Source organism: Thunnus albacares, chromosome 24 (genome assembly GCF_914725855.1).
Source record: "Thunnus albacares chromosome 24, fThuAlb1.1, whole genome shotgun sequence".
In the NCBI taxonomy this organism is placed as follows: Eukaryota; Metazoa; Chordata; class Actinopteri; order Scombriformes; family Scombridae; genus Thunnus; species Thunnus albacares.
The window spans coordinates 14,432,513-14,455,103 of NC_058129.1; the positions used below are offsets into that span (position 1 = coordinate 14,432,513).

The 22,591-nt window shown below is 40.6% G+C and overlaps 1 protein-coding gene across 2 annotated transcripts; it reads left to right on the forward strand.

Annotated features, from left to right (window-relative positions):
• The first annotated feature begins 8,913 nt into the window (after positions 1 to 8,913).
• Positions 8,914 to 22,549, forward strand: LOC122976416 (protein FAM171B). Of its 2 annotated transcripts, XM_044344872.1 has the most exons (8): positions 8,914 to 12,269; positions 13,874 to 14,107; positions 16,101 to 16,193; positions 16,470 to 16,628; positions 16,924 to 17,094; positions 17,296 to 17,412; positions 17,509 to 17,632; positions 18,054 to 22,549. In XM_044344872.1, exons 1-8 carry the CDS (start codon positions 12,038 to 12,040, stop codon positions 19,375 to 19,377), a joined length of 2,454 nt encoding a protein of 817 aa, XP_044200807.1. In that variant the 5' UTR covers positions 8,914 to 12,037; the 3' UTR covers positions 19,378 to 22,549. The 2 variants fall into 2 exon arrangements, with proteins under 2 accessions (XP_044200807.1, XP_044200806.1); XM_044344871.1 differs by having other exon boundaries at positions 17,296 to 17,632.
• The last annotated feature ends 42 nt before the right edge of the window (positions 22,550 to 22,591 follow it).

Genomic DNA, 22,591 nt, shown 5'->3' on the forward strand with positions numbered 1-22,591 from the left:
TAAAACTTCAGCTCACTGTGTTTGACAGCAACACTGAAGTTTAAAAGTTGTGGGTTCAATCCTCAAGTACATTTGATACCCTTTATGTGACACTAATGAAAACAGTTTGTGTTATAATACTAATGTACTTTGGGGAGTTTCACTGTTGCTGTTGTGTGCAGTCACACAGGCGAGGGTCCATTCAGGTATGCCAGGCTGGGTTTTACCTTTTACCAAAGGTTGTTCAATCTTAAATTGAGAAGCTAACTTTCAAAATTTGATTCAGGATTGAACCCACAACCTTAAAGCTTGAGTGCAGCCATCTACCACAATGAGCCACAGAGTAAAACTGCTGCCAAGAGGTTTCACCAAAGGTTTTCAATCTTCATCAAGGTAGCTGATCAAACCAGGGGGAGTGGGGAGTTTCACTGCTTTGGTAACCTTGACTGCACTGCAGCTCCCAGTGTCACCAGCAATGCAGGCACTGAAACGAACCACGTCACAGCCAGGCTGCCCGGTGTTATGGACAAACTGGTCCTTGTGGTTCAGCCAGTGGTCTGCACTGAAGCAGTTTTTCGTGGAGTGGGGTGTTACCCTCCTTGTGGTAACTTTCTGACTTTGTTGAAGTTGTAGGTTCAACTCTGAGCCAATCAGCTGTGTAAAACTTTAGCTCACTGTGTTTGATCGCAACACTGAAGTTTAAAAGTTGTGGGTTCAATCCTGACTTGATCAGTCTTTTTTTTTAAAGTTAATGGCTGTATTTAATTTGAAAACCCTTGGTAAAGGTTTTGTCACTTGGGCATCACTGTTTTAAAATGTGTTTCAAAGGTTTTAAGGTTCAAGCCAGAGCTGCTTGGAGATTTTTTAAAGCCAATATCTTGCATGGTGACTGCTCTGGTTCAGTAGCTCAGTCTGTTTGGCAGCTGTTTAAAGTTTTTGACATTGGATGTTCAATCCTGGAACAGTCAGTCTTCTTAATAACACAAGATAAACCACTGAAGACTGAAAATGTTTAATGACAACACCCTGACACCATCTGAGCCAGTTGTGCACAGTGTTAGAAAGTTCCATTAAAGCTTTAAGATTGCGAGTTCAATTCTGGTTTGCTCAGCTGCCTTGATGAAGATTGAAAAGTTTTGCTGAAACATCTTGGCTGCCGATTTGCTTTGTGGCTAAATGTGTTAGACAGCTGCACTTAAGCTTTAAGATTGTGGGTTCAATTCAGAGGAGGGTTGTTTTCTTTGGGGTTTTTTTAAGCGAATAACGTCCATAAAGATTTAGATGCTCTGTCAAAATACCTTTTTAGGGACGTGATCCGGTAGCGTGAACTGTTTGGTAACTTTTTGACTTTGTTGAAGCTATGGGTTCAGTCCAGCCAGACCACTGAGGACTGAAAACACCAAATGGAAACTCTGTGGCAGTGTAAAGCTTTAGTTCACTGTGTTTGACAGCAGCATTGAAGTTTAAACTTTGTGGGTTCAATCCTGACTTGATCAATCACTTTGTAAAGTTAGCAGCTGTATTTAAGATTGAAAACCCTTGGTAAAGGATTGACCCTCGAGTTTCACTGTGTAAAATTATGCCACTTCAAGGTTTTAGGGTTCAAGCCAGAGCTGCTTGGAGATTTTTTAAAACCAATATCATGAGCCATGGTTGTCCTGGTCCAGTAGCTCAACCTGTTGGCAGCTGGTGGAAGGTTTTGAATTTGTGGGTTCAATCCTGACACTGGCAGGTAAATTTTTAAAGTCAGACACACTACTGAAGATTGAAAACCTGATAAGATCAGTGGATGCTATCTGAACCTGTAGCTCACTGCGTTGAACAGCTACGTTGAAGTTTTAAGGTAATGGGTTCGAATCCCGAGTCGGTCACTGACTTTTGAACATCATCACTCAGAGGAGAGGTTTAAAAGCGCTCAGAGAAGAGGTCTGATTGCGAAGGGGACCTGGTGGAGTGACGGCTTCGTCAACACAGATCTCAGATACGTCTGCGGACGTGAGGTGGCTGGTTCGATCCCTCTCCTTCACCAGTAACTGGAGCAAAAAAACTGTGTCCCACATGGGTGGGTAAGGGGGGGGGCCTTGTCCTCCCCCGATGTTTCGCAGGTCTGTACACAGGGGGTTATGAAAGAGGAAGTCCTGTCCAGCTGAAGTTTTACTGATGCATGAAGGTGCGAACAAGTTTTTAAAAATGTTGGAAGTCTCTTGCTATCGCATGTTTGTTGCTTATTATGTTGTGTCATTATTAATACACAAAGCCACCGCCTTCCTATCGGGGTAAAATGAAAAATTCTCAAATGACACTCTGCGTCTACATACTGGTGTAGACTGCTGTGATACTTATACATGTACTTTATATGTGCTCTTATACTTAGATATATGTACTCTGTTTGGTTGGATCCAATATCAATACTTTGTAAACCAACATTACAGGCAGAACAACCAAGAAGATCTTTATCCCTCAGCGGGGATTGAACCAACTACCAACATGCTCAGGTGCTTATCACCTGACACTCATCCTTCTGAGCTATCCTTCTGGTTGACAATATCACTATTTATCTCATCCAAATCTTGTTCTTGCACCCCTCATGTTAGACATTTGTAACTCAGGGCTATATGGCATGTATGTGTTCACAGCTATCACTTACTTTGTTAGGGTTAGTTTATTTTGGTGAGTTGGGGATTGAACCAGCAACCTTGAGAACACCAGCCCTTTTACATAACCACTCAGCCAGTTACAGTTCCCACCTACCACCTCTGGAAAATGCTAAATCAATTTGTTCCAAATGCATCATGCCAAAGAAAGTATGATTAAGAAACAGTTCTTCTGAAGCACAAGTTGAAATCCATTTCCATATACTTGCTTTTAAATGGTTCATGGTTATTGCTCTCTTTATGCACCAGTGATTTTGTTAATTTGCTGGCCTGGAATCCAACGTGGTTTCTTCATTTTTCTGAATGGTTAATACGTTGTGGTCATCAGCCCGTTTCTGTAACCACTTGGCCAGTCACTGACCGACCAAAGAAAATGTGTATTGATGTTTTTTTCGTGAGCCTGGCAGAATTAACGATATCATCATTTGAACAGGGTAATTTTGACACTGTGTTGCTATATCAATTAAAATGTTTTGTTAGAGAGGACAAAAAGCTGCACATGTAGCTAGCTTCCATAAACGAGCAGGAGACAGCAGTGTGGCCACAGTGAAACAAGCCACCTCACAGCCAGGCTGCCCGGTGTTACGGACAAACTGGTCATGGTGGTTCAGCCAGTGGTCTGCACCAAAGCAGTTTGATGTGGTGTGGGGTGTTACCCACCCTTGTGGTGACTTTCTGACTTGTTGAAGTTGTGGGTTCAACCCTGAGCCTATTAGCAGCACAAAACTTTAGCTCACTGTGTTTGACAGCAGCACTGAAGTTTCAAACTTGTGGGTTCAATCCCAACTTTATCAGTTTTTTTTTAAAAGTTAGCAGCTGTATTTAAGGTGTAAAACCCTTGGTAAATGTTTGACCCTAAAGCATATTTTAAAACAGTTAGGCTCAAGGGTCAAACCTTTTACCAAGGGTTTTCAATTTTAAATACAGCTGCTAACTTAAAAAGTGACTGATCAAGTTAGGATTGCTTTTAGGCAATTTCTTTGAAGTTTAAAGGTTATGGGTTCAATCCTGACACTGGCAAGTAAATTTTTAAAGTCAGACATACTACTGAAGATTGAAAACCTGATAAGACCAGTGGCTGCTGTCTGAACCTGTAGCTCACTGTGTTAGGTAGCTTCAGTTGAAGTTTTATGGTAATGGGTTCGAATCCCGAGTCGGTCACTGACTTTTGAACATTATCACTCAGAGGAGAGGTTTAAAAGCGCTCAGAGAAGAGGTCTGATTGCGAAGGGGACCTGGTGGAGTGACGGCTTCGTCAACACAGATCTCAGATACGTCTGCGGACGTGAGGTGGCTGGTTCGATCCCTCTCCTTCACCAGTAACTGGAGCAAAAAAACTGTGTCCCACATGGGTGGGTAAGGGGGGGGGCCTTGTCCTCCCCCGATGTTCCGCAGGTATGTAAGCAGGGGGTTATGAAAGAGGAAGTCCCGTCCAGCTGAGGTTTTACTGATGCATGAAGGTGCGAACAAGTTTTTAAAAATGTTGGAAGTCTCTTGCCATCGCATGTTTGTTGCTTATTATGTTGTGTCATTATTAATACACAAAGCCACCGCCTTCCTATCGGGGTAAAATGAAAAATTCTCAAATGACACTCTGCGTCTACATACTGGTGTAGACTGCTGTGATACTTATACATGTACTCTTGTACTTTATATGTGCTCTTATACTTAGATATATGTACTCTGTATTTGGTCTGAGCCAATATCAATACTTTGTAAACCAACATTACAGACAGAGCAACCAAGAAGTTCTCTATCCCTCAGCGGGGATTGAACCAACAACCAACAGGTTCAGGTGCTTATCACCTGTCACTCATCCTATTGAGCTATCCTTCGGGTTGACAACACTGATGTTTATCTCATACACATCTTGTTCTTACACCCCTCATGTTACACTTCACATTTCATGAAAATGACATATTGGTAACTCAGGGCTATATGGCTTGTGTGTGTTCACAGCTACCACTTGCTTTGTTAGGGTTAGTTTATTTGGGTTAGTTGGGGATTGAACCAACAACTTTGTGGACACCAGCCGTTGATATATCCACTCAGCCAGTCACAGGACACACCCACCAACTCCGGAAAATGCTAAATCAATAAATTCTAAATGCATCATGCCAAGAAAGTATGATTAAGAAAGTGTTCTTCTAAAGCAGAAGTTGAAATCCATTTTCATACACTTGCTTTGAAGTGGTTCCTGTTTATTGCTCTCTTTACTCTTAATTGAAGACAGAAAAGCTCAAATGAAATTTTTTTTACAACTGGTGTAAAACTTTATCTCACTGTACATTGATGTAACTTTCACCACCCTGGCAGAATTAAAGATGTCATCGTTAGAACAGGGTGATTTTGACACTGGGTTGCTATATCAATTCAAATGTTTTGTTAGAGAGGTCAAAGAGTTGCACCTGCAGCGTCCATAAACGAGCAGGAGACAGTGGTGTGGCCGCACAGCCAGTCTGCCCGATGTTACGGACAAACTGGTCCCGGTGGTTCAGCCAGTGGTCTGCACTGAAGCAGTTTTACATGGAGTGGGGTGTTACCCACCTTGTGGTGACTTTCTCACTTTGTTGAGGTTTGCTTCAGTGAGGCCACATCACTGTCTCCTGCTTGTTTATGGACACTACAGGTGCAACTGTTTGTGCTCTCAACCAAAACATTTGAACTGATTCAGCATTAGTGTCAAAATCACCCTGTTCCAAGGATGATATTTTTAATTCTGCTGGGGTGGCAAAGGTTACATCAATGTACAGTGAGATAAAGTTTTAGACGAGTTGAAAAACATTTTCATTTGAGGTTTTCTATCTTCAGCCAGAAAGTTACCAAAAGTGTTGGTAACACCCCAATCCAGGTAAAATTGCTGCCTGTGTTGCTGGTTATCAGACTGATGACACTGGGAGCTGCAGCCACCTCACAGCCAGGCTGCCCGGTGTTACGGACAAACTCGTCCTAGTTGGTCAACCAGGTGTCTGCACCGAAGCAGTTTTACATGGAGTGGGGTGTTACCCACCCTTGTGGTAACTTTCTGACTAAAGATTGAAGTTGTGTGTTTGAACCAGAGACAATCAGCTGGGTCAAGCTTTAGCTCACTGTGTTTGACAGCAACACTGAAGTTTTAAGGTTGTGGGTTCAATCCTGACTCGATCAGTCATTTTTTAAAGTTAGCAGAACTGTTTGGAGATTTTTTAAAGCCAGTATCTTGACTTGTGATTGTCCTGGAATAGTAGCTCAGCCTGATTGGCAGCAAGTTGAATGTTATGTAGTTGTGGGTTCAATCCTGAGTCTGTCTCAAGTCAGCGACACTGCTGAAGGTGGAACAGCTCTGATAAGAAGTCTGATTCCTTATCTGGTTGTGAAGCTCACTGTGTTAGACAGATTCTATGAAGTTTAATTGTCGTGAGTTCAATCCCAGCACTGTCTGACGCACTCCTGAAGATTGAGAATCTTCCATTTTAACACAATGAGCCACAAGAGTCAAGCATTTACTAAGGCCTTTACATCTTAAATACAGCTGCTAACTTTAAAAAAACTTTTTCAAACACAGTGAGCTAAAGCTTTATTATTTAGCATTTTCCAGAGATGGTGGGTGTGTCCTGTGACTGGCTGAGTGGATATATCAAACGGCTGGTGTTCATAAGGTTGTTGGTTCAATCCCCAACTCACCCAAATAAACCAACACTAACAAAGCAAGTGATAGCTGTGAACACACACATGCCATATAGCCCTGAGTTACAAATATGTCATTTTCACATTGTAACATGAGGGGTGCAAGAACAAGATGTGTATGAGATAAACATCAGTGTTGTCAACCAGAAGGATAGCTCAATAGGATGAGTGACAGGTGATAAGCACCTGAACCTGTTGGTTGTTGGTTCAATCCCCGCTGAGGGATAGAGAACTTCTTGGTTGCTCTGTCTGTAATGTTGGTTTACAAAGTATTGATATTGGCTCAGACCAAATACAGAGTACATATATCTAAGTATAAGAGCACATATAAAGTACATGTATAAGTATCACAGCAGTCTACACCAGTATGTAGACGCAGAGTGTCATTTGAGAATTTTTCATTTTACCCCGATAGGAAGGCGGTGGCTTTGTGTATTAATAATGACACAACATAATAAGCAACAAACATGCGATAGCAAGAGACTTCCAACATTTTTAAAAACTTGTTCGCACCTTCATGCATCAGTAAAACTTCAGCTGGACAGGACTTCCTCTTTCATAACCCCCTGTGTACAGACCTGCGAAACATCGGGGGAGGACAAGGCCCCCCCCCTTACCCACCCATGTGGGACACAGTTTTTTTGCTCCAGTTACTGGTGAAGGAGAGGGATCGAACCAGCCACCTCACGTCCGCAGACGTATCTGAGATCTGTGTTGACGAAGCCGTCACTCCACCAGGTCCCCTTCGCAATCAGACCTCTTCTCTGAGCGCTTTTAAACCTCTCCTCTGAGTGATGATGTTCAAAAGTCAGTGACCGACTCGGGATTCGAACCCATTACCTTAAAACTTCAACGTAGCTGTTCAACGCAGTGAGCTACAGGTTCAGATAGCATCCACTGATCTTATCAGGTTTTCAATCTTCAGTAGTGTGTCTGACTTTAAAAATTTACCTGCCAGTGTCAGGATTGAACCCACAAATTCAAAACCTTCCACCAGCTGCCAACAGGTTGAGCTACTGGACCAGGACAACCATGGCTCATGATATTGGTTTTAAAAAATCTCCAAGCAGCTCTGGCTTGAACCGTAGGCGTCCAACACAGTGAGCCACAAGATGAGATGGAACTAACCAGTCTTCATCCAAGGTTTTTAATCTCCAGCAGTGTGTCTGATTTTAAAAAAGTCTCAGACTGTCTCAGGATTGAACCCACAACCCTAAAAGTTCAATACAGTACAGAAACAAAGTGAGGCTCAAAGTGTTGATGAGTTCCGGTGCAGGAGGATCTGGGTTTAATCCCCAGTTGATTTTGAGTATTATGAAGCCTGACACCCAGAGGAAACACTGAGAAGCTTTTAGGAGCAATGCGTACATAATATCTGGTCGCTCATAGTGTTAAGGACCTCCAATGTTGATTTTGGGGACATGGAGTTGAGTCTCAGATATTGCAGTGATTTTTGAAGTCCTACTCCCAGATGGAATAGTGAAAAGCTATTAGAAATGCAGTCATGATACCTCAGTCCTGATGGCTCAAGGTATTACATAACTGTGTAGGTGTTTGGAGGACGTGGGTTCAATTGCTAGGGGATTTTGAGTACTTTGAAGTCCAACATCTAGAAGAAAAACTGAAAAGCTTGTTCCTGAGAGATATAAGTAGGGGGGTTATGAAACAGGAAATCCGAACTGGCTGATTTTTTTTTTTTTTTTCTTTAACGAAGCATGAAGTAGCAACAAAGCATTTTAAAAATGTTGGATGAGTTATGCATATCGCTCTAACAGAGAGTGCCTTAGCAAATAAAATGCAGCTGGCAAAATATTTTAGAGCAATAGATTACACCATACTGTAATTGTCATAAGTACTCCAATACTTCAAATACTTAACTCACTATTGTTGTGACTACCTGTTGTCTGTTCTTTAGGAACTGACCTGTGTCACTTTAATCTGCTGCATGTTGTCAACTGGTGTTTTATACTATGTATGTATGTTTTATAGTATACTTATAAGTAGCCTAATAATAAGTAGTAGCTTTCTTTAGGAGCTGATTGACTAATTGTTAGTTTACACTTGGATTGTTTGTCTGATGGTTATGTGGTTACTGCTGGGTGTACAACAAATTGCTCCTCAGGGATAATAAAGATATCCTTGATCCACTTTCTTCTATTATTTATGACCTGCATGTTGTTCATCCATTTTACACATTAGATGAAACAGAGTAGCCTATAAAGGCCGATGCATGTGTTCTGTTAGTGTTTTTAAGACTTTTGTTTAGGTTTGAGAACATGGTTTTGGAGGTTGAACCAACACTTATCTGTCAAATATTTTACATCCCCTTGGTATGAATGTAGGTCAGTCCTCTAGACTTGCAATCTGCTTTCATGGTCTTAAAAACAAAATTAAGCTTTAACCCAGAACCTCAGGGTGATCTTCTGTCTGATACAGAAGATCGTACTTATGGATGATATAGGTCGTCCATAAGAACTTACACAATACATACTGAGGCGACAGAATTTACAAGTTAATAAAATAATTACATACACAAAATTTTTATTTGAAGGTGTTTATTGAGATCCAGTCTCAGTTAACCAAATGTTTGATGCATGTGGTCACATCCTTGTTGCTACCTTCAGCTGAAAGGACAGACTGTGAAGCAGGAAGTGGGAGAATCCAATTTGATTTACAGAAGGGGAAACCCAGACTGTATTAAGTGCTTCCACTGCCCAGAGGACAGAGTGAAAAGGTATTAGGAACAGTGAGCCCATTGATCCCTGGTGGTTCAAAGTGTCAGGTACCTCTACAGCTGATTTGGGGACATAGGTTCAATTCTGACATATTAAAGTGAATTTTGAAGTCCTACACCAACATGGAATAGTGAAAAGCTTTTAGAGATGGAGTCCAAGTACCTTGGTGGTTATGGCTCAAGGCGTGTTGCTGTTCAAGATGTTCAACAGTTCTGTACACAGGGGCGTTATGAAGCAATTACCTACACTGAGCTGAAATTTTATGAAGGTGTGACAAATGTTTTAGAAAGGTTATAAGTCTCTTGCCATCACATGTTCTCTCTTTATTATATTCATTAATATATTAAATAAATGCAAAATTCTCAAATGACACTGTATCTTTTCGACTTGGATGTACTTGATAGGAGCAAATTGTAGTAGCCAATGATAAAGACTTAGAGTAACCAAGAATATCAGCTGCCAACAGCAAGGATCTAACCAACAATCAGAATGTCGACAGGCGTCAAAAACACCTGCTACTTATCCTGCTAAACTATCTCTTAGACCAAGGAATCTGTCCATATTCTGATGTCATGTACCTGTACTCCTGATGTTACACTTAACATTTAAAAATTTATCTGAAAGCTGTTTCTCTCCTTGTACTTGGGGGAGTTTCACTGAGTTTGACCCTGAAAGATGGTCAGTGTGATGCTAAATCATTGAATATAGGCTGAGTGAATATTTAAGAGCACAAATAGTTGCATCTATAGCGTCCTTAAACAAGTAGGAGACAGTGGTTTGAACTCACTGAAACATCACATGAAAACATATCAGTGTTAATCTGTGGCTCACTGTGTTGACTTGAACATTGAATTTTGAAAGTTAGCTTCTCAGTTGAAGATTGAACAACTTCTGGTAAAAGTGGCTCATGGTTCACTGTGTTAAATTGCTTGTTTTATGGTTGTTGGTTCAAGTCATGGCCATCTGGTAACTTTTGAAAACCAGTATCTTGATTAAAGACAGAAATGTTGTGACAAAATGTTCCTTCAGCAGCATGGTCCAGTAGCTCAACCTGTTTGGCAACACTGAAATTTCTCAGTTTCTTACACTTACACTATACACACTGTAATGTCTGCGAAAGGAAAATCATTTTAAGTGAAAATCTGCATAATATGTGCTTCAGAGACCAAGTATTCTAACTCTAGCTGAACAATGTGTGCCAACATGGCCAACGATGCAGACAATTTGCATACTGACAGAATTTATGGGTTAATGAAACAACTACACATGCAAACATTTCATTTAATTTTCATTTGTTGAAATCTGGACTCAGTTACCTAAATGTTTGCTGCATGTGCTCCCATCCTTGTTGCTACCTTCAGGTAAAAGGGCATATTGTTAAACAGGAAGTGGGAGAATCCAAATAAATTTATAGAAGGGGAACCCAGACTGTACTAAGCGGGGAGGAGTACAGGGGGTGTCTGATGTTGTCTATTGTGAATATTTCATTACTACAGTAGTATTGTTTTAACGTTGTTGTCATTGCTTTTTTTTATTTCTCTTGTATGAAATATTGTAAGTATGGATGAATTGAGTGAAGACTAACTAGCAGATATGAGAGTAAAGTTACTCCAAGAAAACAGTCATGATGGCAGGTTTATTTTTAAACAGGAGCAGCTAGAAAGCAGGGAAACAACAGCTAATAAATACCAGTTTATATTGTATATGTATCTTTTCCATAGGTCATTGTTTTCCAATGTTATGAACTTAATATCCCTCACTAACTACCAGCATGTGCTAGCATAGGTCAGTTTCCACTGTTGTTTGCAAAGTTTCCTTATGTTCATATAATTACTTTTTTTATTGTGTGAAACCCAAGAACATCAATCATGACCATAAATAATGTCAGGGAGAGATTTTCCTGCCATAATAGTTGATGTATGTAAATATTGTCTGTAACTTACACTTTGAATTCACACTGAACAATAAATATTCAACTTCAGAGATGTTTCCAGAATCAGCTTTCATTAGGGGGCATAATTATTTAATTAAAAAATAAATTTATTACTCAAATAATTCGGCTATAACACTATACTTGAGTATTTAATCAAGCCTATATTTTTCATACTGTATGCTGTGTTGTTGTTATATCTGCCACTATGGTAAATTTTCACATTGCAGAGCAATGAAGATAAAAATAGGCAACCAAGGATCTCAGTTTACCGATAGAGGGCCACGGACACGCAGACCCCAATGATGTAACAGCATCTCCCGTCTTACCAAAGATGATCAGGACAGAAAGACGTCTCACTCTTCTCTTGGTACAGTCCTACAATCTCGTCCATATTTAGGGCTGCAACTAAATACTGATTATTGTCGATTGCTTTTTGTTCTTTAATTGATGCATGATGTACTCTATAAAATGTCAGAAAACAGTGAAATATACCCATAACATAATCCAAAAACATTTAGTTTACGATGGTATAAAAAAAGGGAAATAGCAAATTCTTACATTTGAGAATATGGATCAATATTTAGTATCTCTGAAGATAGGTCCATTCTTACAATTGTTGAATTTTATCGGCCACTCAGTTAGTTAGGCCTAACTGTCCCAGATTAGATTTTTGTTTGAACCAAATAAAAAAAAAAAGAATACACACACTATATAAACAGTGTTAAAATATTAGATTCAACGCTGAAATCGTGATGAGCCGAGTACTCTATTTTTTATTATTATTATTATTGTTATTATTATTATTATTATTATTATTATTATTTTATTTTTGACAGAGTGATACATCTTTCACTTGTATACGATCTTTGTTCACACACGCCCAGCCTCAGCACCAGCGCATCCTTTCTCCACGGGGTTTTTCCCCCTTCCGTCCGCACCAAGATAACAAGAAACCATGAAAGGGATGAGGCCTTCGTGATAAATACAAACACTGCTGGACCTCGTTCTTCACCCCCCGGAGCTCGTTTCTCGCGGTCCGTTATGTCTGTGAGCCTGCTCCCCCTCTCGCCATGCCCGCTGCTGAACGCCACCTGCCGCCGCCGCTCCTGCTCTTTCTGCCGTCGTTGCTTTTGATTATTTCCTGCCTGGATCATGGGGCGGTGAGAGCAGCGGAGGAGGAGGGCGGCGGCTTGCCCCCCTCCTCGCCCGGGGACAATGGCCTCACCGCCGCGGTCGGAGACCAGTCAGCCACCGACCCGACCGCCCCGGGGCGATTTCTCGGCCCCTCCGCCTTGTCAGCAGGTAAACATAAACAAAAAAAAACCCGGCCCTGCTTTAGTCACTCATTGTTACAGAAAATGGAAATGAGCTTTAACAGAGGAACCAGCTGTGACTCATAACTGGAGCAGGTAGCTGTAGTGTTATTTGTTATTGTTATCTGGCTTAATGATTCTTAATGGTTCAGTACATTGTCATGCATTATTTAGATATATCCAGTATAAACAGACTATATTGTTGTTGAGGAAATGAAGGGCAAAAGGCACATATCTTAAGAAAATATACAGTATTTTATGTCTATTTTTAAAATACAAAAAATAAAAAACACTCTTTTCTCTGAAACTTTTTCATTTAGACCTGTTTAATTGAGTGGCAAAACCATATTTTGGATATATATATTTGCCGATATGAGGTCTTTACCAGTTTCCAACATTTTGAGCCACTTATAGATTTTTTTTTAGCAAATTGCATCTCACACAGCACACTCACTCACACAGAAAGGAAAGGCTACCACTGATTTAATATTTAAAACTAGATTAAAACACATCACCTGTCTTCATTAAATCAAACCTACGGTGTGTTCTCGTCAACTAACCTACATGAACAGCTATTTGTCTGAATGATTGGCTACTTCTATTGATAAGATATTGGATATAATTCACAGGCACTCTGGCCAACAGACTAATAGGATTATGATGTATAATGTCAAATTTTGAGGGATTAAGGGTTTTTTTTATCTTTTTTGGCCTGCGCAGGTGATGTATTAATGGAGAGCATGGTAATCCATGCTGCTCTGCTGATACAGTAGGTAAGCCTGTGCTCGCTGATGGCCTCAACACCACAAAGTCTGTCTTTACATTTGATGTGGGCATGTACAGTGGCCCCAAAACCCCCACAAAGCTCATGTGAAGGATCTCCAGCAGTATCATTTAGCACAGACTACTTGAACTTGACAGACAATGACATACTATATGAGTGATTTATTAAGCAACATAACCTAATAACAGTACATGACAGCAAAAAGCTTCTGTTCTATAAGTAATAAGTCTAATGAAAACATCAGTAAGGCATGTGACATCACGGCGCGTGACATGCTAAGAGGAACATGCTGACAGACCACATGTTCTAATCAAAAGCTTAAATTTCAGACACATACAGTATGTGTTGTCCTGAAGTGGGTGAATATTACATTAAACCATTCTCTAGGGCTCTAAACATTTTATAAGATTTTAAAAAAGGCTAAAAAAAAAAGTTGATATTCTGGAGACATAAGGTGCCATATGTGATACTCAAAATTAGCACCTCATCAACTATGAGTCTCACTGACTCTACATGCAGTTTTCCTCTCGACTGTCACTTGGTTTTGATGTATTTTTCATCCTCCAACCGATTCAGCTGCGCTTGCCTCATCATTTTTTCATGGCGAGAGAAAGGTTACTGAGGGAATATGTCAGTGGAGAGCACTGCTGAGAGGATGTGGTGGAGGCCGCTTTGCATACAGATAGAACACATGTGGAGACATGTGTTACCATCAGCTGAATGCTCGGATTTCTTTCTGATTATTAACTGCTAGTTACTAGATCTAATGCTACTAAGTCTGTGTCCCTGCCATGTTAACCTCTCTCCAGAGCCCCAGTTTGCCCTGAAGGTCCTGGTGAGGGACATGGTGACTCGACAGCCACTGCGGGGGGCTTTGGTGGGTGTTTATGTGAACCACACACTGAGGAGCTCAGCCCAAACAGGGGAGAGAGGTGAGGTTCTTCTCTCGGTAGCGTACAGTCCAGGAATCAGTCTGACCCTGGTGGGCAACATGGAAGGCTATGTCCCCAGCCCCCTGCCCTGGAGCACCACCAAGAGACCAAGTGAGTACCACAACTTTTTAAACGACGGTTTCAGAGGAAGATAGCTCAAATATTTTTCATTTACTGTGTTCAGAATTTCTAAATGATCTACCTGGCATAAGCCTGATATCCGGATAACAATCCTCAAGCAGTTAAAGTCCCTTTATTAGGTCTTTTAAAAACGTCAACACTGTACAACCAAACATGATTCTTTACCCATTAACAGAACTATTTTGGAAGCAAAGGTCAAAAGATAATACAAAACCACTATAATAACACATCACACTTTAACACCTGCCACTATATGATAAGTAAGGTATTTTCTACTAATATATTTATACAGCTAAAAGCTCACAAGAATATATTACTTTGTAAAATAACATCAGTACACAGAGAAGAGTATTAAATCCTTAAGATTGTCTCTGTTTGGACAAATGCAATTCTGGACATTTCTCACAATATATGATGTTACTTATTATAATTATAATATGAGTTTAATCATATTCTGTGGCAAACTGTGTCAAGAGGACTGTTGAGGTCCTTATCTGGACACTGACTCCTGAGCAGCTCCAGGGTCACAGCTGACCCTGACCTCCCCTTGAAGTAAAGAGGATTTTCCAATAAATATTGATCGGGCTATAAAGGACAAACACAATTAAGGCATTTAGCTTTTACAATGTACAAGTGGATTTAATGCGAGGACATACACTAATTTAGCTGTGTAAACAAATCAAATTTAGAAAAATAGCCTCAGGGAGGCAACAGAAAAAGTTGAAAATACTAGAATTAAGTGAAAATTAAGCAGGCAATGCTTTGAACTGTACAACTGCTGGCTAATGAAACCATTTTCTAAGCACTTATTTACAGTAATGCCATCCACAATATTCACACACACTCTCACAACTGCATTATTCATGGCCATTATAGATTAATGATCTGTCTGCCACAACATGCAAGTTGTCACTGAGGTTTGTTCATGATGAAGCAACGTACGGTCGAGTGTAACTGAACGCTGTGTTCTATACTAATTTTATCGATTGTTTCTACAGCAGCATGTAGAGCCGAGGTGTGTGTGACTTGAGCTCGGGTGAAACGTATCCCTGCCTCAGCAAACTGTCTTTGTCCTGCACCGAATCAAATGCAGAGGGGGGTGGGGGATTTTTAGCCACACCGATCTCTTCTCAGGATAAAAAGGGGGGCCTGGGTCTTACTCTATTGTCCTTGTTCCCATGTCCTCTTACCGGTCTGAATCAGACAGAGAAGGTTTGTCACAAGGGAGCAGGGAGGTGAGGTTTTAAAGGAAACATGGAGCATGTGTTAGGAAGGATAAAATCAGATGGAGTGTCATCTGTCGAGACCTGCTTTGCTCTGCATTATCAGAGGCACCTCCCTTTTGTGCTGCTTACACACAACCAGCTGAACCCTAAAAAGAGATCTGAAGTAGTAGTGCCATCTGCTGGTGGTAAAACAGGCCTACAAGCTATATCTCTTATACCACTCATAAACTGGATATGATATCTAGAACTACCTGGAAGAAATTTATTATATTTTTCTCTTTCCCTCATTATGTCCAACATGCTACTAGGCATTAAGAGTGGCAATGATTAGTTGATTAATTATTAATCTGCAGCTTTTTTGAAATTTTCAGGCAAAAGTGACAGAAATTCCCTGATTCCAACTTTTTAGATGTGAGGATTTGCAGCTCACATGATAGTGAATTGAATATCTATGAAACAAGACACATATGAAGACGTCACCTTGGGTTTCTGGGATATTGTGATCGGCATTTTTCACAATTTTCTGACATTTTATAGACCAACAATTAATCGATAATGAAAAAAAAATCATCAGTGGAAGCCCATCTAGGTATATCTAGATATTCCCATAAAAAGTGTATAGAGATGCAGTTGCAACATACAGTTTGCCACTTTTGATCTCTGCCAATTTCCTGAATTCAATTTATTATTAACAACTTGCAAATTTGCCGTTTTTTTTTCTTTTTGCCACCCTGCAGTTTTCTCTGCTGTGACGCTGCTGCTGCTTCCTCACAGCCAAGGGAACATCTGGCTGTTTGAAGACTCGGTCCTCATCACCAGGAAGTTACCAGGTACGTTAACACACTTTCAGGAGTAATTCACATTCAACTGTGTAATTTCTCAATCATTTCCTCTCATATTACATCACAATTTTTAGTTGAAAACTGATTTTTTTTCCTGAATTAACTAAGATGAAAGTTTGATAGTTTTTCACAGAATGAACTACTTTAAAATGATGAGTATTTCACTACTCCTACTGACCACTTGAAACTATATTATTATCTATGTGAACTATATTGTATAACTGTCCAGATTCTGATGCATACAATCCCATCTTATTTTCACAGACAGCTCCTCTCAGCCAAAGGTTAAGTTCCCCAAGAACCTCCTCACAGTCTCTGATAAGAGCAACATTTCCTCAGTGACAGCTTACCTGACTGTACCACAGCACCACCTAGCGAAGGACTGTGTCAACTGCACTCCAGGCGTCATCATCAACAAATCAGGTGAGCTTTAACCAAGGCCATGTTTGAATTTTAATGTTTAAAGCAATTTTTTCTTAGTCTGGACTGTTTAATGCTTTGTTTTGCTTTGTTTGGGCAAATACCTCTTAAACATTTCCTCACCAGTTTGCTCCATATTAAGAAGAGTCTTTTTCATTTCTCAGTGTATGTGTGGTAGGTGTTTTAAGATTATTCTTTGGGAAAAGGGTATGATATAATTAAACTACAAAAAGATTACATAAGAAAAAATAAGAATTGCCTTTTAAATACTTGGCATCTACTTACTCCACGTCTGCAGTGTTCAGAAGCATCGAGCTGAAGGCGGTGGCAGCCGTCAGCGTGCTGCTGTACTCTGGTGGTGAGGAGCTCCAGGTTCGAGGACCCATCCAAATCAGCATGCCCCTGGGACACAACACCAACTTTCGTGCCTCTGATACTGTGCCAGCCTGGGCTTTCAACTTAAAGACCGGTAGGAATTAATGTTACAGATGATTGGAAAATTGGAAGCTTTATATTTCTCAAAAGTTTAATTATGAACTCATTGGTTCCTGTTATCCAAACTGCATATGTAGCAGTTTAGAAATTAATGGAATTACAACATTTCACCATAAAACTAGTTTTTTTTGAATGCACAATAACACCAGACAAAGCACGTTTTTGCTGTTTAAAGGTGCCTGGGAGAATCAAGGTCTGGGCATAGTGAAAGCAGTTGGTGGTGAGCTAGTCTGGACCTACACCGCTTCCCATCTCGGCTACTGGGTTGCTGCCCCTGTGCCCTCATCAAATGGTAAACACATGCTTCATGTACCTATATTACGTCATTTATACACAGTTTGTAGTATTAATAAATATTGTATGCCTATCTATACATTTAACCATTTAGATTACCTGGGACATGGAAGCTCTCTGGATTTCATATCGTACCACACCTACCTGTTGATAGGAATACTGGGAGGAACACTGGCTATAGTGATTGGATTTCTTTCTGTGTTGCTGTGTCACTGCGGGTAAGAAATATCCACAGAAAGGTTATCAGTCAGGTTCAATTTAAAGTTTAATTTAAAACACATTTTTTATATTGCCTAAATTACTGATTTTCCATTTAGAAATATTAATTTAGAAATTTATTTTTGAAATGACTTTTCTATGGCTATAGAAATCTGTGAGAGTCTCAAAAAAAGCACTTTCATTTTTGACATTTCTGAACAATTTAAACAAGAAATTAAATGGAGTAAAATATAATTGCACCAGTGCATTCAACCACTCCTCTTTTAAGGATATTGAACACAATAAGTGTCTGCTAGGTAAAATGAATGAAAAATGGCAAGGTGCCCCTTTAACTTGCCCATAATCAGCCTAAAATGTTTGGAGAGCAGCCCTATGAAGCTTCAGTCCATCCTGAGTAACTTCTTTATCTCCCATATACAGAGGTTCTCATCGAGAGCCCAGGAGGAGGAGAGCACGTTTTTCCAAACTGACGGTGGTGAAAAAAGACCAAACCACTTCCACCCACATGGAAGAAGGTTTGCTGTTCCATTCTGGCGACAACAGCCTCGCCTCCTGCAGTGTCCAGTGTGAACCCTCATCCACACCGAGGCACAAAGCCAACTATAACATCTACGTGGAGGACCCAGGTAGTCGCCCCGCGGCTTCTCTTTATGAGAATATCACTCTGGATCGGATCAAAGGTCCCCAGCAGCATTCTCACTACATCAACAGTGAAGAGGTGGCTCGGATTCGGGAGAAGTCAGAACAGAACCGGGCCAACATCAACTCTGACAACTTCTTTCAAGATAAGCTGGTTCATATCTACAACCAGCCAGTGGCCATTATTCAGGCCCCGGAGCTTTTCAGTGCTCAGGAGCAGCAACTGTCAGGCTGCAAATCTGCTACTTTCCCCCGCAATGGAGTTGAGTATGACGCTCACACAGAGCCTGCGAGTAAAGACAGCTACACCCAGACACTACCCAAAGTCCCTCACCACCACTCCCAAGGTAGAAGCAGCCCTCAGCAGAGCAACCAAGATGAGCCCCAGCCTCTGGAGACTCCTCCCCAAGGCCAAGGCCCTAACGCTGGTGTGTGGGGATGCTACAGTAACCTCCTTGAATCCTCTGTCTCTGTGCCTGGGACTCTCAATGAGGCAGCTGGTATGCAGGCCTTCAGCAGTGTGCATGGCGTGCCCAGCGAGCTGCAGGGGATCTCAGAGCGCACCTTGCTAGAGCTGACCCGGGGCAAGTCCTCGTCATCTCACCCCAGGGCCTGGTTTGTCTCTTTAGATGGGAAGCCTGCTGCCCAGGTTCGTCACTCCATCATTGAACTGCAGAGCCGCCACCGCCCGCCTAGCAGCAACGACACCAGCCTGGACTCAGGGGTGGACATGAACGAGCCTCTGCAGAACATCCGCGAGGCAGAGCGCGACAGGCCTTCCATCAGGGCCTCTTCCCTGCCGCACCACAGCAGAGGGGGGCGGTACGGTGAAGAACAGGACCTGAGCAGTAGCGAGAGTGGCACCACTGCCACCTGTACGCCAGAGGACCCTTCCCTGAGGAACATTTTAGATGGGAGCAGTGGGGCTATTCCCAATATTCCTGAGGAGCGAGACGGGATGGATACATCAAGCGCTCAGGAGGACAGCGAGTCCAGAGGGACGCCACCTCCAAGGCGCCTGAGGAAGGTGAGGGAGAAGGGGAAAACGGAAAAGAGGAGTGCTAAGCATGTCCGCGAGGGGAGACCTCTGACCAAGCGAAGTTAGAGCATGGCTCACTGAAGCATTTTGATTTGCATTGTTTCTTAATTTAAATGTCCCATTAACCATCTAACACACGCTGAGCTTTCCTCATCACATAGTGTCATCAGTGCTGAGTGATCCAAATTCGTTTGTACTTGTGCTCACACAGGCATTGTTGTTCTTGAGTTATGTGATTGTACAACTTTGCCAAAGAATGCATAAGTTTGCGCACCATGTTCACTCATTCTCCCAAATCTGAAGATCACCAGCGGGATTCTTCACAGCAAAATGTCCGTGTGAACACGATATCCCACAGTCCCCAGTATTGGCATTATACAGGGTGCCTTCTTTCTGCCTGTAATAATTAATTATGATTATGTAAGGCACAGTATTTGTCTATATTTAGTAAAAATCTGGTGAGTTTGCAGGAGGGACACAGATACAGGTTTATGTGTAGTGCACTTATCCTCACCATAAATGCCTGCTGTAAATTAAATAAGACACAACAGCTTTCCCGGTTTGCAATGCTGACATCTCGTTTTGATCGTACTGCCTCATTTTACTTAAAAAGAGACTCTGGGGTTTTACGAAAAAAGACTCTTGTTTTGTCATTTGAATCAGTCAAACAAATTCATGTTTTTAACTCATGCCATGAAATGCTTCTTCATATCAGATTTTTGGAGTAAAAGAATTTAGCTTCAACTTTCCACCTGTAACTGACTCCAATCATGGATCCTGTTGCATTTTGGAGTAAAACACTTATGTACATTGTAAAGCTAAGCTGCCATCTTGAATTTATCACACCTGATATTCAAGGTTTTAAGCCTTCTGTTATTTTAGAATGCATGAAACTGAACGTTTTCTTGTGTGTATGAAAATATTTTACATTTTACTGTAGAGCTAACATTACGTCCTCGTAGCTGTTAGAATATTTGGTGATTGAATGATTCATTTCACTGTCTCATTTCGCAAGGAGACTCTGTGTTGTGCTGCTGGGTAACTATTACAACAATAATACTTCTACACTATGATTATGGGTGTCACAATGTAAGAATCACACCAAAATATCCCAAGAAATACCATTTTTAGCCACATCCCTGGATACCACTAGAGTTGGCTAAGACTAAGCACTAAAACATGGCATGGTTTGTTTTGTGGGATTCATTAGTGTAAATGGAGAGTGTCTGACCAATCAGATCACCTGTCTGAAACAACCCAAGGTAGAACAAACTACTGTTCGCAGCCTGAAAAAAAAAAACTGCACAGCTTTCAGTTAACCATTTTTTCATATTAGGTAAAGGTTAACAATTTGCAATGTTAAGTTAAGCAGCCCAAATCCCTTTGTCTCACATCATGCAGTACTTAGCCCCCCCAAATTGTGCATTATTATTATATTTTACTTCATTTTTATAACTGGAAACCTTGTCATGTACAGTATTTAACAATTTTCTTGACTTAAGTTTAAGTTTGGTGCCTCTGAGATTTGCTTTTATCACTTGTATACCCAAATTGTAATACTGATATGACAAAAAATATATTTAAATACTGATCAGCTTGACTAGGGGATGACTTTTTGTTTTTAGACATAAGATTGAAGGAGATGAAGATGGTTTTAAATAAAAGAGTGGTCATTGGGGAGGGTAAATGTGGGTCTGTTGGTTTACCACTTTGGTCCAGACTGCGCCACCATGAGGTTGAAATTTGTGGTTTTGATTCAAATATTTCAACAGCTATTGAATGCATTGTTATAAATTTGCTAGACGCATTCATGCCCCCCCTCCCCCCAGATGAATTGTAACCACTTTAGTGACCCCTTAACCTTTAATATAGCTAACCATTAAGTCAAAATTACAATTTTTTATTTCTGACCAAATACTTACAAAACGAATGACATTCCCACCAGCCTTAGCCGTAGTTTGTGTTTAGTGCTAATTAGCTAATGTTAGCATGCTAACATGCTGTACTAAGAATAAGACGGTGAACATGATAAACATTATACCATCTGGACATCAGCATGTGAGCATTGTCACTGTGAGCATGTTATATGCTGCTGTTAGCATTTAGCTCAAAGCACCGCTGTGCCTAAATACAGCCTCACAGAGCTGCTAGCATGGCTGTAGAGTCTTTGTCTAGTTTGGGAGTAACCAATTTTCAACAAATATGTATATGGAAAAGTATTTTCCTTTCAAAATGTCAAACAACAAGGTCACATGTATGCCTGCCTTTCATATCTGTCCTGTACTAATTGACATAGCAGCTGCTGAATCAAATAACGCACACCACACTTTAATATGTGCCCATTTGTTACATTGGCACGCAGCATCTTCAGAAACATTTTCATTGTGTAAATAGGCTACTTCATCAATGGCAACAATACAATCCATTGCCCGTCCAAAGTTTGGCAAAACACACACCACAAATAACAGAAAAGATTCAGCAATATTTACTGTAAAATTTAAATTTAAAATGAAACTTTGCAGCAACAGTTTTGCTATATTTAGTCTTCCGTCATAGTACCACTGTTAAACCTTTTCACCGAGTTCACTTCGAAGCTCTATTTTGTACATTCATGTGTTCTTTTTGTGTGTATATAGTCAAGCAGCGTTCTATGTATTATGTGACCGTGATTTAATTTATTTAGTGCTGTTTTTCTTTCATCTAAAAGGTCTGAGAGGTGCATCAGTGTGTCTCACTGAATGACTGAATGACAAGGTTTTCAAGCAACTGTTGTGAGATGTGTGATCGATATTAAATCTTTTTACGTTTAGCCTAAAGAGTGCGTGTCTTTTCAAGGGAGTGCACAAAAACCTGAGCTTTGTCATTTTAAATGTAGCAACAAGTTGAGCACTTAATCATTCAGTATGCTTACAAATGAATGCTAGTCATCGGCTTTAAAATACAGTATATCCCTGCTAAAACAGCAACATGTGGAGTAGTTTGTGAACTCTTTGTGCTGACAGTTCTTGACAAGCAAAACAAACCTACTGCCACTCCTGTTTTTAAGTGATCTCGCTGAATGTATTTGTACTGATTTTAATGTGTTCTATAGTGTGCTCCTCTTGTGTCTAGCCATTGAACCTTATGGGCTTTTGTTTCCTCCAAAATGGGCACCTCTTGTGTTTACCTCTGTAATTATGGTAGTGTTATTAGTCTTGCCTTTTTTGTGCACTAAATTAATAAACTTACTTGATTCAAATTCTTGCTCTGAAGCTTAATCATTCAAGAATTTTCAAGTATA